Source organism: Ascaphus truei, chromosome 19, assembly GCF_040206685.1.
Source record: "Ascaphus truei isolate aAscTru1 chromosome 19, aAscTru1.hap1, whole genome shotgun sequence".
NCBI lineage: Eukaryota > Metazoa > Chordata > Amphibia > Anura > Ascaphidae > Ascaphus > Ascaphus truei.
Genome location: NC_134501.1, coordinates 11,798,120 through 11,812,078, shown reverse-complemented (window position 1 = coordinate 11,812,078; position 13,959 = coordinate 11,798,120). Strand labels below are relative to the sequence as shown.

The window sequence follows — 13,959 nt, the reverse complement described above, 5'->3', positions numbered from 1 at the left end:
ATTCATTTCTAATGAACACAGACATAGACATACAGTATATATGTATAGACACAGAACAGACCAGCATATGAGTTTCTGCAGGTGTACCTTGGGATCCTGCAGTGCTGGGACACTCGGGGTGATTATCAGGGCACACGTGATGGGACACACACTATTATTTACGATGGGGATACTTTTTTTCACAGTTTTCCCCACACTCACGGCTCCGAAATTGATCACTTTGTGTTTGGGATCAGCAACTTCAACCTGCAAAGGGCCCAAGGGAGAGACTGTGTATGAGATAGGGAGTGAGACGAGAGTGAGATTACGCGAAGAGGGTTAGCAGGAGGAAAAGTAGGAGTGGCAGGAACAGGAGGAGAAAGAAAATGAAATAGATGAATAGAAGAAGTGACCCTTGAGGTCAAAACACTGGCAACAGAAACAGCAGACTTCGGGTCAACATATATTGCAAGTTCTGTCTGATTTTAGGCAATGTAATAGGGCCCTGAAATGGAAATACAGTTAATAAAAAAAAGTACATGAAATGCAGATGCTCTGAGAAACTGAGTTTAAAAGCATATACTGTATATTGTTATTTCTTGATTATATCAAAGGCTATGTGAATTGGGCTGGAACCCAGATGGAAAAGGCTTTACAACCTTGCTGTGCAGCTCTTACCTTCATCTCGATGCCCTTCCCTTGGAGACTGATGGGCTGCTGGGAGTGACCGTTCATCTGGAAGATCACAGTTTCTTGGTAATGAAAGGCTGCGCGGGGATAGAAAGTGATGGGGATCTCAAACTTGGCTCCAGGAGGCAGCATGTCTGACTGGAAGTCAACCTCGAGTTGGGCAGTGTTGCTGTACAGACAATCCAGGCTGCGAAGGGACAGATGTAAAGGGTAGAGTGAAAAGGAAGAAATAGAAGGATATAGTTAATGAGGAGATCAAGTTAAAAACATGACAAGAGGAAGGATGATATAAGGTTACTAAAAAGTCTACTTTACGTCTCTATATACAGATGTGGTAAGTGACACTGCTCCCTCAGATAACACACCATCCCCTATATAAAACTCAGAATATCAGAGCGTTTCCATAGGATTCATTGCATGCATCACAATATATTCCAATGTACTGCACCAGAGAAAACAATAAAGCCTGCTATATATCACTACATGTGTCTATCCACCCCTCCATCTATTCATTTATAAATCCATCCATCATTCCATAAAAGTAGACTGATGACAATAAATCTAATCATGCCCTTGTCTCCATGCTTACCGTTATCATACTCCCTCACCCCATTTCACTGGTGTCATCTGACTTACTCACCTCACACCCCTGTTATCCTTGTTGTTGATGATAAGGGTTTTCCGAACAGGGTGCATCCCAGCGTGGTAGATAAAGCAGTTTCCGAAGTCGTGCTGCGTGAAGGAGAAGTGCACTCCGGGCCGCACAGCTATCGCGCGAAAGCAACACCGCAGCTCCGGCCCGTTCTCTATCTGTGAGGTTACAGCATACTTTCAGAATCACATGAACATAGTCCTGCCATTAAAGACTAGCCTGCAAAGTCCGACACAAAATCACCCAACTAGGTCTGCTGAAGCGACACCATAGCTACTCCTACAGCAAGTGTCATTCGCATGCATAAGTGCGTTACAGGCATAGTCAAAAACATGTGCACTCCTCTGTTTGCACTGGAGCACCCGCTAATCCATGATAATATGATTAAAGCAGCAATACAGGTATCATTTAGTTTTTTTATTACCGGATTGAAGAAGGGGGTCTCCGGAGCTGAACTGTGTAAATTTGAGCTCTGGGGACCCCCTGCTTCCTGAGATACATCCGTAGAGGTTGCCGGTATCTCTGCAGCCAGGGAACTTCTGTGCATAATGAAATAGCAGAGTTTAAATGTCCCCCGTCACGCGGGCATTTAGGAGGCTGTGACATTTGGTACGGCTTCCTATTGGCCCACGTGACCAGGACCTTTAAACACCAGAGCGATACTGGCAACCCTAGGGAGGTAAGTATCTCTGGAAGCAAAGAGTCCTGGAAGCTGAAATGAACAGAGTTCCGCTCCGGAGACCCATGCTTCAACACTAATAAAAAAAAACTGAAATCTGTATTGCTACTTTAATAAATGATTGTGAAGGCCTTGCATACAATATACAGTAGCCACTTAGCCTCCACATTAAGCTAGTACCATCCATACGTTAATGCCATGTGATAGTTTATTAATTTCTTGACATCACTTTTATTTTAATGTTAAAAAACATTTTAGATTTGACACAGGTGCTAGTGGAAGAAATATTGAACAATTGTCAAGCTTCCTGTATTTACTATAGTTTGGAACCCATCGGGGATATTAGTACACGTAACCTAGGTGTAAAACTGCAGCAAAGTCCGTACAAAACAGCACCAAACTTATAAAAAAAAAAAAAGACCAGTTGAAAGTTATAGGATTATTTTCTTTGGCGATTCCCTTTATCCCAGTTTGGCAACTGAGAAGCTTTGATAAACAATCACAAAACACTTATAAAATTGCTATGTCTATGCAGTAGGAAGATAAGAACATATCCAAATCTCCCGTCTGCACTGTAACTCCTAATGTGCCAGTAAGCCTCCCAACGTAACACTTAGATTGACAAAGCTAACACTAGTGAAACGCGTAGGTGGCAGTGTTTCTCAAGAGAGCACAGTGATGTCAGTGGAGACGCCCCGGCAAACGCCGAATGCGGAAGTGCGTGTGGAGAAGTAGGACGGGAGCAGTGTACACGTTGGCGCTAAGGGTCACCTGTGAGTCGGACCCAAATATCTAAAAAACTGCCATATAATGGAACTTTTCCCACTTATACATAAGGACAGCGTGGATAGCGTCTTCCGAATCACTACCTCCATACCACCCCTCCTTAAATGATTGAGCATTACATCCTATATGTAAGTGAGCATTGTTTGCTGGTATTCTTGTCTATTTTTTCTTTATCTACAACACTTAGATTGCAAGCTCTTTGGGGCAGGGTCTCCTTTAGCCTTGTGTTGTCATTTGCCTGTTGCACTTATTCCCATTGTTTGTAATGTATTTATCATCGCCTATTGTAATGTTGCAAAGCGTTAGCGCTATATAAATAAAATTATAGATACATACATTTAAAAAGTCAAAATGTATACAGGCATACCCCGCATTAACGTACGCAATGTGACAGGAGCATGTATGTAAAGCGAAAATGTACTTAAAGTGAAGCACTGCCTTTTTCCCACTTATCGATGCATGTACTGTACTGCAATCGTCATATACGTGCATAACTGATGTAAATAACGCATTTGTAACAGGCTCTATAGTCTCCCGCTTGCGCACAGCTTCGGTACAGGTAGGGAGCCGGTATTGCTGTTCAGGACGTGCTGACAGGCGCATGCGCGAGCTGCCGTTTGCCTATTGGGCGATATGTCCTTACTCGCGAGTGTACTTAAAGTGAGTGTCCTTAAAGCGGGGTATGCCTGTATACAGTATAAAGGCCCAAATATACTACATTATGCAAGTCATTATTTCAGCTAGAGTGCTTATGTTACAGCAAGCAGGACAGGTCTCGTGTCATTGCTCAAAATCATGCAGATGGGAAGAAGCTGCAGAGCTACTGGGCTATTTGCGAGTGGAAATTAAAGTTAGGTGAATACCTTTGCTTGTCTTTCTGACATACCTGTACCCTGCAATAACAACAAGTATATCTTTCAGCGTTTAACTATTAAACATTTGTTGTATAATCGCTAGTGGTTTGGTACATGGGAGCCTCAGTAACTGGAGATAGATCAATGTATTTGCTGGAGAAAAACTGACACGGAGGCGCTCCTTTAGCAACAGTTCCTGAATGAAATACCAGCGCAAAGAAAAGCATCCCAATTGAAACCAATGGGGTTTTGCTGTTGGATGAATCTGACACCTTGTTGTTGCACCAGTTTTGCGGCTGGGAGACTTAGATAAATAACCACCACAAAATGACATCTTCACAATAAGTCTCCGAGTCAGTGAATTAAAGCACATTGCTCCAATTTTGCTCTGTGTGAAGCAGCTTAACGATTTGGAGAATGTCAATAAAGAGACAGGAAAGATTTCCATAACACAGATATTGTACCAAATTCTGTCTCACATTTTCTTGTATTAACAACATTCACCAGGTCTCAAGTCATGTGAACGAATCTTCCCCGGAGATAAGACATTTGATTAACACTTTTTTATTACATTTGACTCAACGGTGATCAAAAAACAGTGCAGTATCTCACAGCTCATTTTCCTTTGTCTACATACCGCACGCAATATGTTTCTTCCCTTTGTTAACATGCTAAAGTACTTACAGTGCTTATCCTATGACACTAGGTTTGCTACACATGTTGGGCAATATTTACTAAGTAGTGCTACTCCATGAGGCACCTTTCTTGTTGGAAGACACTGTATGAGCCAATCAAGTGATTGAGCCACGAAGGGCCGTATTTACTCAACAGTGTAAACTAAAACCATTACATTTTCGGTGCAAGAAGACCATTCATTTTAAGGGACTGTAAAAAGCCATGTTGGCTAAGCCGTTCTAGAAGACGCCTTGTGGGGTAGCATTGCTTAGTAAATATAGCCCTTTGTGTTTTTCTTAAAGAAACTTGACCTGCATCCGCTTTTCTTTGTCTGGAATGAGATTAGAAGTAGAGTTGTTGAGAGCAGAGGCGCTCGGCTCCAGTCCTAAAGACCAGCCAATGGGTCTGGTTTTAAGGGTATCCCAGCTTCAGCACAGGTGGCTCAATGAGTGGCTCAGTCGAAGACTGATTGAGTCACCTGTGCTGAAGCAGGGATATCCTTAAAACCTGACCTGTTGGGCGGTCTTAAGAACTGGAGTTGAGCACCCCTGGTTTAGAAGCTGGAGCTACTAAAAGCTTTGATTTAATTAACCCATATCCTGTAATATATACGGTCTGAAGAATGTAATGATGCTAACCTTTATCCTCAGCTGGGTGTCCTTCAGGACACATTTCTTGGTAGGCTGAAAGGTGAAGGAGGTCTGTGCTTGTTGCCCGGGCCCCACGCAGCCACTATCTGCGGAAATGCTCAAATAGCGCTGCACATCCCGGGGGGCAGACAGAACGCAGGAAAAACTGAAGGGGAACCGGCCATTGTTCATCACGTGAAACTGGAGAGTGGTGCAGTCGTTAACGTCCACCTTTATAAGGAGAGCAAGGGGAGAGAGAAAGAGGGGGGCAGGGGATGGGAAAGAAAGGGAGATGACAAAAACGCATGGGACATTGGCAGAAAACAGGGTGCAGAGATAGAATTCCGGATAGATTAAAAGGGTGCTAGTGAGGGTGAGGCACACATGAAATTCTACGAGGTGTGTATAAGGCCGCGCTTATAGTGCCGGCGACAGCGACGGTGACATCTGGCTGCGGTCGCTGAAAAAATCAAATTGAGATGATTTCCAGCGATCGTGACCAAGCCGTCGCTCTGTCGCGTTGCGCTAACTATAAGCGCACACGACGGCGGCGGCAATGCATTTGTTTTGACGCGACGTCACTATAAGCTCAGCCTACGGCTGTCAAGTTGATCCACTCTGGAATATTCTGCTTATTTACTTATCAGATTCAAGATAAGTGCTAGTCACTTATTAATGCAGAGTGTATGGGTTCTCTCTCCTTACTAACAAAGATTGCTGTCCATAAGGCATGAGTGAGTTGACCAAAGCATGACCTCATATTGAGCGGCAGTGTTCAACTCCTTCAGCGTTGGAAGCATTTACTTTTCTTTCTGCAATGTATTTCTAATCCCTCTAGGTATTTAACATAATCAGTGATTGTCATGATATCATAAGATATTATGTATTTTAATCAAGCTACTGCCACAGGGGTTAATGTGGTTACCGTTAGTTTTAAAAATACAAATAAATATTGTATGGCCTGTTAAACCCTTGGCCAGGCTTAGATTTAGGACTGATAGAATCTGGACATAAGGGCATCCGTTTTGCCAGAGAGATAATTAATTTATGACCCCTCTGACATCCAAGTAAAGAGGACACTTTTAGAGGTACTTTCAAAAGCATTCTCTGGAGGGTTCTGCAAGGTTCAGGGGTGTGGCTATGAAAGTATTCCACACAAGACTGAATTTATTAAAAACGAGGATATCCGATGATAACCTCTATCTTAAAGTATAACGTTCAGGTATCTGTAATCGTCGCAAGCTGACGCATGCAGTAAAACCACACACTACATGTGTAAGAATTGCCAAGCACAGATGTCCATTTGTCACTCAGATTTAGGCGGAAGACAGTCAAATTTAGGCCGCGTCCCTACATAGCGCGACGCACAAACAAAAGTCCGTACCTCTATGAGGCAGGCCATAGAGCGCGTGATGAAGTGCGAACGGCGAGCAGACAAAATAATTTGATTTTGTCGTGCGACGGCCAGGTCATGTGCGCGGTTCAGCCAATGAGGGCGAACTGAATTAACTGTTGCATGCTCTGTAGGGAATAATTTACATTTTTGGACACATTTTGCTACAACACATTTTTGGTGTGTTAAGTGCATAGTTTTTTGTAAAATAAACAGGGACCTGAGACCCTGGCAGAAATATATTAATGTCATATTTTGCATATTTCTCGGGTGGCGACAGCGAATAGATATGATTGCAATTGAGTAAGGAGTTAACTCATTGAAAGTACCTTGGGGAGGAGGAAGATGAGTTGGCTAGAGTTGCCATGTGTCTTAACCCTGGTTGCATATCTAAGTCACATGCTCACTTGTGTGCGGTTCGTGACAGATGGCATATGCGGCAGAATTGAGGGGAGATATTACTCATTTGAGGGACTTTTGCGAAGGTGAAAAGTGTGCCAGCTTGTGAGTGGTGTATTAACCCTTGTTCCATATTCAGGTCGCGTGCTCACAGATGTGCCGCACGTGATAGTGATAATGAGTGTCCCTTGTTCCATATTCAGGTCGCGTGCTCACAGATGTGCCGCACGTGATAGTGATAATGAGTGTTTATTGTTGTACTTTGCTTCTCACCTGTCCCAGGTCAATTTCGTTGGGTTCCTGAGAGTTCAGGGAGGTGACAGTGCCTGTGCTGTCCTGCCATTGTACGCGTGCATCTGTTGTGTGTCCCTCTGCCTTCACATTCAGGCACAGAGGCTCAGTCTTTGTCTTGATATCACAGATCAGGTTGAAGTTTAGCTCCCCTTCCTGGGATGGCTGGATAAGGATACAAATCGGGATCCTGGAATAGCAGAGGTAGACATTGCTAAGAGGATGCCTTGGGATCACTTTTTAGACCTGCAGAACTTAGACATTTAGTTACCTTAATGTATTGATCTTATTTAGTTATCAAAATGTTTCACCAGGAAGTAATACATTGAGAGATACCTCTCATTTTCAAGTATGTCCTGGGCACAGGGTTATAACAATACATGGTTACATTAAAAGAACACAGTTATACAGTCAATTCACAGACATTTTATGGACAGGTAGAGTTGGAAATCCCTTGCTTCTAAGCACCCCAGTCCTGTACAGATGGGAAAGCTAAAATCCCCTTTTGCATGTGCCAGATATCTGTATTTTTAAACACAATCCAAGGTCCAAAATTCAAAATTGTAGCAAAAAAAAAATATATATATACATACTCTCGAAAGCTTGTCCTATGACATAAATTGTTAGTCCAATAAAAAAGGTATCACCTAATACTGAAGAACTCATTTATTCTGCACTATCGTAACTGGACTAACACGGCTATTTTCTGCTTTATATATATATATATATATATATATATATATATATATATATATATATATATATATATATATATATATATATATATATATATATATATATATGCACAGCGCACCAGAATCAATGGCAAATAAGTGTATTTAAAACACACAAACATACATTACTGGCTCACATGGATAGTAGATAAAAGCAAACTCCTCGCAATCCCGAGTTAGAGTTACACCGACCGACGATCACAATGTCAGGGATCCACAAGCTCCATCTAAGTGATACCTGTATATGTGTTACCTGAGAAGATCCAAACTACTGAATTATTGTGCTCACTTAACTGAACTCCTGAGTGCATGATGAGCCAGCTTTCTGGTTGCCAAAGACATTTTAAGTGATGCTACCTAATGGTAACCCAACCCCTGAGTGAATATGGTCGCTTATTTTACTCAACTGCAGGACAATTTATTGAGTGCCGAGTGCCTCTCAAGGTTATCTTATGTAAGCCAAATTCTTACTGTAGATCCTGGAGCAAGCTTGGCAAATCAGAGCGGGACATCTAGATACACTTTTGAATATTTTATATTTACAGTAAACAGGGAATATGGCTAGGGGTGAGCCACATGTTCCTACCTTTGTTTTCCACACTTATATTACCTGGACTGAGGAGATATGGTTCCTTCCATGGGTTTCACCAGCAAACTGTGGCTGTATCCCCCAGAGAAGCGGGAGCTTTCACGGATGGTGAAGGTGAATGCTTTGTCTTCATTATTAATTAGATAGACTGTCTCCTGAGCTTCCTGACCTGCCAGCAAGACAAAGTAACACAGCATAACGCTATGAGGACTATACTTAATGATCCATAGCAACAACCCCACCTGAAGGGCCAGCAGGCAAAACGCTCCCTTGAAGACCATACTATAATAGCCAACATTGCTGAAGAAAGCTGTATGGGAATGTTTAATTAGATATTCTTAAAAATATTTTAACTGTAACCAAGCTCAAACAAGATGTGGGAAAAGTGACATGTTGTGACCCTGATGCTTTTTATGAAAAGAATCACTTCATCCAAATATCTTCCCCATCTGATGAGTCAGTTCTTCAGGATTTCGTCTTCATCAGATGAAGTAACTCTCATCATAAATGCTTCAGGGGAGATGCACCATTTCCCCAAGCCATTATGGGCCTTGTTTACTTGTCAGTGTTAAGCCATATACCTCCTTATGGCCCATTTATTTGAGAAAGCCCAAGGTGGCCTGTCACCTATAGATAAAAGGGCCTACATATTTCCTTGGTAGGTTTGCATGTAGTTCACACATGGAGGGTTCAATAAGAATTTCTTGTTTTATTGTGTACAGTTTGCAGTGACAATGTGGACTATTGGAGTATGAATGACATGTATGTTTAGACAGAAATATCAAACATAACTTCAAGAGATCCCATAGGAAGTTAAAGCTTAAGGAGGTAGGAGGAGTGGCTGAGTAAGTAAAGACACTTGTTAAATTCCCGGTGTCAGTACCTTGCTACCTTGGGCAAGTCACTTTATCTCCCTGTGGCTCAGGCACCAAAAACATAGATTATAAACTCATCTGGACAGGGACGGTGACTGTAAAAATCCTATGTGCTGCATAGGATTACTATAATGTAATTGTGAGGCCCTTTGAGTCCCATTGGGAGAAAAGCGCTATATGAAATATGAAATAAAGTTAATAATAATAAGTAACAACTTCTCTCGCCCTCAGAGTATTATTATGATACATACCAACCAAGAGGGATCGGAAGTTAAGGTGAGATCTGTCCAGGGACACACAGGGTTCGCTGGTTTTACCGACAAGGAGGAATGGGACTGAGATTTTCTGCTCAGGGATGGTGAAGGACCAGAACGACTCTGTGATATCCAGAGCTTGAGCGACAAACTCAAAGGTGACCTGAGGAGGTTTCACATTGAGGATTGACAGATATTGCTTACATATTAAAAGGTGCTCCATTTCTACAGTACACAACCTATGAAAAGTAATCAGATACTTTCTGTCCCTGTCTTTTCCTTATGTCATCAGGCAGTCGAAGGAAGATACTTCATAGACCACGGCAGGCCAACTCCAGTCTTCAAGGGCCAACAACAGGTCAGATTTCAAGGATATCCCTGCTTCAGCACAGATGCCTCAGTCATTGACTGAGCCACTGATTGAGCCACCTGTGCTGGAGCAGGGATATCCTTAAAACCTGCCCTGCTGGTGGCCCTTGAGGACTCGAGTTGGCCAACCCTTGTCATACATCATAGGCTTTTTCTGCTTGTTTCTGTATACCCACAACCAGAAATAAAAATATATATAAACGGATACTTATACTGATGCTCTCGTCTTAGTAAGAGAGGACCCGCCGCGTTCCAAGTGCTCGAGGTGACATCACAGAAATGGAGCAAGGAAAGCATGCGCGGGATGACTTTACAGAAACTGAGGATTAAGGTCGGAACACTGCGCAAGCGCATTGCCATAGCGCAATAGAATTCACCTGGGACATTAGGTAGTTCACACAATAGGACTGGGTCCACATGGACCAAATGTATGCCACTCCTTGACAAACGCTGCTTTGACGGCCGAAACATTGGAACATTTTGGATAAATAAATATTAGAATTTCGCAGAATCCGTGGAGCCTCTACTCTTCCTTGTGTTTTTTTTCTGTACATCACCATGCAGTAGGAAGAACAGCCCTGGTAACTTATAACGTTCATCTATTTGCATAGCGTAAGGCAGATCAGATGCATCACATACAGTATATCTGTTATAATTTACTCTATAGTGTCAAATAACCACTGGTCTTGTCTGCTTATAACTGTGATATTATGCAACCCTGCACAGAATGGTAAATGTCTTATTGTCTGCTGTACAACTATTTCTTTAAAGAACCCTGGTAGACATGATTTGATTTCTCACCTCCGCCTTCTTTTCAGGGTGGATAGCACCACTATCACTCACACAGCGGAAGGCCGGGACGGTCAGAAAATGTGGAGGGTCTTCGCAGTTCCACAGGAAGGAGTAAGGGTTGTTGGTGGGATTGACAACACTAAATTTCCTGAAGAGGGAAAGGACAAGGTAGCAAGTATGAAGAATACGTATAAATCCCCCCTCTGTTGTCGCTATAAAAAAAACGACAATCTTTTCCACTGAACTATTCAAAAATAAATGTAAAATACAATTCTTGAGATATCTTTAGTTTCCTCATGGAGCAGTTATCTTTGATTAAATATATCGTTTATGACACTAGAAGTAACTGTATTAGATTAAACAAAATGTACTAATCTCTCTGGCTTTTGCTTGTGCTCCAAGGTAATAAATGATGCCATGCAGGTCTTGCCAGGTCCCTCAGAAGGAGGCAGAATTTAGTACAAGACAGGGTAATGTGATAACCATATCAGTATACTCTGTTTCCCTCTGCTCACTGGGTTTGAACTCACCTGGTGTTCTTAGTCCCCACCCCCAGAGAAGTGAACTCAATGACTCGGGTGTTGGGGTCCAGTGTGGTTCCAGAAGGGGCTCCTCGAGGACCCCGTAGCTCTGGGTTGTGTCTGCCATGGCTGATGTAGTCAGAATCCTCCAACTGGAAGTGGCAGAATGGCAGGAGGCTGCGTCCTTTTATTGCAAGAACAGGCCCTTGCTGTTCCCCCTGCAGGTTGGGGATGCTAGAGGCACGAAACATGGGACACGTAAGAGTGGACACAAACATTTATTTGTATTTTTCTGCCAGTTCAACATTCTACTGCTTATCATTCCTTCATTACCCATGATTGTCTCCATCACCACATGTCTCCATCACTCCTATTTCAATATTTCTATGTGCTCCAGCATTCATAGTTACACAAACACTTTGGTCCTTATTTACTAAGCAGTCTTCTGCTATAAAGCATCACCTATTGGCAAGCCCATACCTAGTTTTTGAGCCGCCCTTAGGCCACCATTTTCCCTCCCCCCTAGGTTTCAAGTAGAAGTGGAAAGAACACGACGCACCATCGTAGCAAAAACTGACTGAGAGAGGGTAACTTAAAAAAAAATGCAACTTTATTCTCTCATTGAATCAGGTAACAGGCAGAAATAGGAGCCAACATGTTTTGTGCCCACACACTTTATCAAGGCTCCCCTAGGTTTCAAGCAGGGGGTGATGGTATCTCTGCTGTTTAAAGCTCCCGCCTCCTGCGGGCCAATAGGAAGCCATAACATCATCCCTAATGGCTTCCTATTGGCCCACGTGATGCAGGACATTTAAACATGAAGGAGATACCGGTACCCCCTACGGAGGTATGTACCTCAGGGAGCAAGGGGTCCCGGAGCTAAAATCAATGTGGTTCTGCTCCGGAAACTCCCTGCTTCCCATCTATTAAAAAATAGTGTCGCCAGGAGTGGCCGCCACCAAGACATGCCGCGCTAGGCGGTGCCGTACCGGAGATATGCCGCGCTAGGCGGTGCCGTACCTGAGATATGCCGCGCTAGGCGGTGCCGTACCGGAGATATGCCGCGCTAGGCGGTGCCGTACCTGAGATATGCCGCGCTAGGCGGTGCCGTACCTGAGATATGCCGCGCTAGGCGGTGCCGTACCTGAGATATGCCGCGCTAGGCGGTGCCGTACCGGAGATATGCCGCGCTAGGCGGTGCCGTACCTGAGATATGCCGCGCTAGGTGGTGCCGTACCGGAGATATGCCGCGCTAGGCGGTGCCGTACCTGAGATATGCCGCGCTAGGCGGTGCCGTACCTGAGATATGCCGCGCTAGGCGGTGCCGTACCTGAGATATGCCGCGCTAGGCGGTGCCGTACCGGAGATATGCCGCGCTAGGCTGTGCCGTACCGGAGATATGCCGCGCTAGGCGGTGCCGTACCTGAGATATGCCGCGCTAGGCGGTGCCGTACCTGAGATATGCCGCGCTAGGCGGTGCCGTACCTGAGATATGCCGCGCTAGGCAGTGCCGTACCTGAGATATGCCGCGCTAGGCGGTGCCGTACCTGAGATATGCCGCGCTAGGCGGTGCCGTACCTGAGATATGCCGCGCTAGGCGGTGCCTTCCAGCTCCTGAATTCTATGCACATTTACAGTGCCACACAGTTAAAACATGCCAACGCTCACTACGTTCTGCTATGTTGTTCCAGTATCCCACTCCTTCATATCTCTATCACATTCCTGTGACCAGCTCCTTTGCACTCACCTTTGAGCAATTACGTCATTACACTTCACCTGGACCCATCACGCATTGTGACTTAATTACTCACACCCTGTTTCTATTGCTATCACACCCTATGGCCATTTCTGTTATGCTCTATGTCGTGGTCAATCATTCTGAGCCCCTCAGGCAGTTTACATGACACCCTGTTCAAGACTCCATCCTGAGCTCCATCATGCTCTTTTGCCAATATCTTAGACAGGAGCACTTACATGCAATTCAGGCGTCCTTCAAACTCTCCAACCTCCAGAGGTGAAAACTTGATAAGAAATTCCTGGGCACCTCCAGCATGGATGATACCGCTGCTTGGCTGCACAGAGTAGGGCTGTGGCTCTGGTCCGAGAGATAACAGTGATGACACACTCTCCAGGTCACTGGCTGGTCGACTTTGGATAGAGGAAAGGTGTGCACTGCCAGGGGGCTCTGTAGTGGACAGTACAACTTCTAAACATACAGAGGCAATATAATGGCACTCTACAACCAAACACACACAGGTAAATATACACACACACACACACACACACACACACACTTAGGAAAACATATAACCTAGGCACACTGTATAGGGAGAAGGCGTGGCTCAGTGAGTAAAGACACTGACTGGCACAGAGTTTGAAGCCGGGGAAACTGCCAGGGCGGGGACTGTGGAAAATAAAAAGATGGCGCTAAATGATCTTGCAACAATGTAAGTAATGGTATTATTATCACTATACAAAAGGAATGACGACTGCTGCTGAGGTATATTGGAAGGGAGTCTTCAATTCCCATACGTATATAAAGAATAGATGACAGGAAAATATATTTCAGCGCATGGGATCAATTTAAGGAGAGAACTTAATGTCTCAGAGGCCAAGGGATTCCAAATGAGGTCTCACTCTAGATGTGTGTGGTACAAACAATAATTTAATAAAATAAAACAAAACAAAAACTTGATAAAACAATTATCCCAGCTGGGTGCAAAAAATTACACCAACACAAAAATGAATATTAAATTAAAAATAAAACATTCATCTTATACTAAGCTTCTAAAAGAACA

At 43.8% G+C, this 13,959-nt stretch overlaps 1 protein-coding gene across 4 annotated transcripts in view; it reads right to left on the bottom strand.

Moving 5' to 3' along the window:
• Window positions 1–13,959, bottom strand: part of HYDIN (HYDIN axonemal central pair apparatus protein) — a 165,755-nt gene that overhangs the window by 16,166 nt on the left and 135,630 nt on the right. For all 4 annotated transcript variants that reach the window (XM_075576578.1, XM_075576577.1, XM_075576575.1 and 1 more), the window contains 10 exons: window positions 13,136–13,346; window positions 11,171–11,395; window positions 10,650–10,788; window positions 9,477–9,642; window positions 8,372–8,519; window positions 7,010–7,217; window positions 4,954–5,175; window positions 1,310–1,479; window positions 658–856; window positions 88–246 (listed from right to left, as the gene is read on the bottom strand). In XM_075576578.1, coding sequence (XP_075432693.1) covers window positions 88–246; window positions 658–856; window positions 1,310–1,479; window positions 4,954–5,175; window positions 7,010–7,217; window positions 8,372–8,519; window positions 9,477–9,642; window positions 10,650–10,788; window positions 11,171–11,395; window positions 13,136–13,346 — 1,847 coding nt within the window. The remainder of the gene's footprint in view (window positions 1–87; window positions 247–657; window positions 857–1,309; window positions 1,480–4,953; window positions 5,176–7,009; window positions 7,218–8,371; window positions 8,520–9,476; window positions 9,643–10,649; window positions 10,789–11,170; window positions 11,396–13,135; window positions 13,347–13,959) is intronic.